Source organism: Penaeus chinensis, chromosome 28, assembly GCF_019202785.1.
Source record: "Penaeus chinensis breed Huanghai No. 1 chromosome 28, ASM1920278v2, whole genome shotgun sequence".
NCBI lineage: Eukaryota > Metazoa > Arthropoda > Malacostraca > Decapoda > Penaeidae > Penaeus > Penaeus chinensis.
This window is the reverse complement of record NC_061846.1, coordinates 1,904,502-1,907,001: the sequence shown is the minus strand read 5'-3', so window position 1 is coordinate 1,907,001 and position 2,500 is coordinate 1,904,502. Positions and strand designations below refer to the sequence as shown.

At 45.5% G+C, this 2,500-nt stretch overlaps 1 protein-coding gene across 3 annotated transcripts in view; it reads right to left on the bottom strand.

Moving 5' to 3' along the window:
• Positions 1–2,500, bottom strand: part of LOC125040122 (LIM/homeobox protein Lhx1-like) — a 36,785-nt gene that overhangs the window by 19,857 nt on the left and 14,428 nt on the right. For 2 of the 3 annotated variants that reach the window (XM_047634632.1, XM_047634633.1), the window contains exon 4: positions 2,172–2,321. The exons of the other annotated variant lie outside the window; for it this stretch is intronic. In XM_047634632.1, coding sequence (XP_047490588.1) covers positions 2,172–2,321 — 150 coding nt within the window. The remainder of the gene's footprint in view (positions 1–2,171; positions 2,322–2,500) is intronic. 3 annotated transcript variants of the gene reach the window in all.

Here is a 2,500-nt window from a genome sequence, read left to right as displayed (position 1 = left end):
GAGGAGAGGAGAGGAGAGGGGAAGAGAAGAGAGAAGAGGAGAGGAGAGAAGAGGAGAGGAGAAGAGAGGAGATGAGAGAAGAGAAGAGACGAAACGAGAAAATAATAAGATAAAGATGAATAAGAGTAAAGAGAAGAGAAGAAAGAAGAAGAAGAAAAGATAAAAGAGAGAAGAATTAGTCTAACTGGATTAAGAAGATGAAATCACAGAGTAGAACGTGATGACAAACAAATAATGAAGAAAAACAGAGATAACTGGTAAGAGAGAGAAAAAAAAATACTGGGAATAAAGAAAGATGAAAAGAAGAAAAAGAAAAAAGACAACAAAATGCAATAGGAGATAAAAAAATAAAAAATACAAACGAAAAGAGGAAGAGGAAAGGGAAGAAGGAGATGGAGTAGACAAACGAAGAGATTGTGACAATGAAGAAGGTTTAGAAGAAGATGAAGAAGAAGGAGAAGAAGAAAGAGACAACGACTTCGACGATGGCGACGAAGAAAAAGAAGATGAAGAAGGAGAAGAAGAAGACGAAGAAGAAGAAGAAGGAGAGGAATAATAATAATAAGAATAAGGAGGAGAAGAAGAAGAAGAAGAAGATGCAGAAGAAGAAGAAGAAGAAGAAGAAGAAGAAGAAGAAGATGGAGAGGAACATTTATTATAATAAGAATAAGGTGAAGAAGAAGAAGAAGGAGGAGGTGAATAAAAATAATAATATTAATAATAAAATAATAATAATGAGAGGAACAATAATAATAAGAATAAGGTGAAGCAGAAGAAGAAGGAGATGAATGATAATAAGAAAAAGAAGGAGAAGAAAAAAAAGAAGAGGAGGAGGAAGAAAGAGAAGGAGAAGGAGAAGAAGAAGAAGAAGGAGAAGAAGAAGAAGAAGATGAAGAAGAAGGAGAAGAAGAAGAAGAAGGAGGAGAAGAAGAAGAAGAAGAAGAAGAAAGGAAAGACAAATATCGAATAATCTGTGTTAGTCTTATCTGTGGCCATACAAGTGAGCAACGTTGTCACTTGTCATGGCATAAAATACTATCTCAAAAAGTTGGAATGGGAAAGACGAAGAAGGAGAAGGAGGAGAAGGAGAGAGAGGGGGAGGGGGGGGAGGAGGAGGAGGAGGAGAAGGATAGGGAAGAGGAGGAGGATAGGGAAGAGGAGGAGAGGTAAGAGGAAAAGGAGGAGGAGGAGGAGGAGGAGGAGGAGGAGGAGGAGGAGGAGGAGAAGGAGGAGAAGGAGAGAGAGGGGGAGGGGGAAGGAGAAGGAGGAGAGGTGGGAGGAGGAGAAGATGGAGGAGAGAAGAGGGGAGGAGGACGAGGAGGAGAAGGAAGAGGAGGAGGAGAGGGGGGGGGAGGAGGATGAGGAGGACGAGGACGAGGATGAGGATGAGGAGGAGAAGGAGGAGAAAGAGAAGGAAAGAGAGGGGGAGGGAGGAGGAGGAGGAGGAGAAGGAGGAAGAGGAGGAGGAGGAAGGAGAAGAGGGGGAGAAGGAGGAGGAGGAAGAAGAAGAGGGGGAGAAGGAGGAGGAGGAAGAGGAGGAGGAGGAGGAGGAGGAGGAGGAGGAGTAGGAGGAGGAGGAGGAGGAGAAGGAGGAAGAGGAGGAGGAGGAAGGAGAAGAGGGGGAGAAGGAGGAGGAGGAAGAAGAAGAGGGGGAGAAGGAGGAGGAGGAAGAGGAGGAGGAGGAGGAGGAGGAGGAGGAGGAGTAGGAGGAGGAGGAGGAGGAGGAGGAGGAGGAGGAGGAGGAGGAGGAGGAGGAAGAGGAGAGGGAGGAGCAAAAAGAGGAGGAGGAGGAAGTGGAGAAGGAGGAAGAGGATGATGATGATGATGAAGATGATGATGATGATGATGGTGATGATGAGGAGGAGGAGGAGGAGAAGAAAAAGAAGAAGAAGAAGAAGAAGAAGAGAGATAGAGAAAGAGAGAGAGTGGGAGATGGATAAGGAAATAACAGTGATGATAATAATGATAATAATGATAATAATAATAATAAATAATAAAGGTAATAACGATGGCAATAATGATATAAATTTAATATTGATGGTGATGATAATGATAATAAAACCAACAGCAACAACAACAACAACTAATAATATTAATAGTTATAGCAATAATAACACCAAAACACCACCATCACCATCACCACCATCACCACCATCACCACGAAAACCCACCTGTATAACCCGCATTGGCAACCCTGTCTCCTTAGCCAGCTGTTCCCGGATGTGCCTCGTTGGCTTGGGTGTCGAGGCAAAGGCGTTCTTGAGGATCTCCAGTTGCTTGGCTTTGATGGTCGTGCGAGGACCTCGGCGCTTGTTTCCGGCCTGGGGTTGAGGGGGAAGGGAAGGGGAGGGGAGGGGGGGGGGGGTGTTGGAGGGAGGGAAGGAGGGAAAGAGGGAAAGAGGGTAGGGGGGAAAGGGAGGAGTTGGTAGGGGTGTGGGGGGAGGGAGGGTGGGAAAGGGGGGTAGGGGTAAGGGGAGGAGGTTGTAGGGGTTGTGTGTGG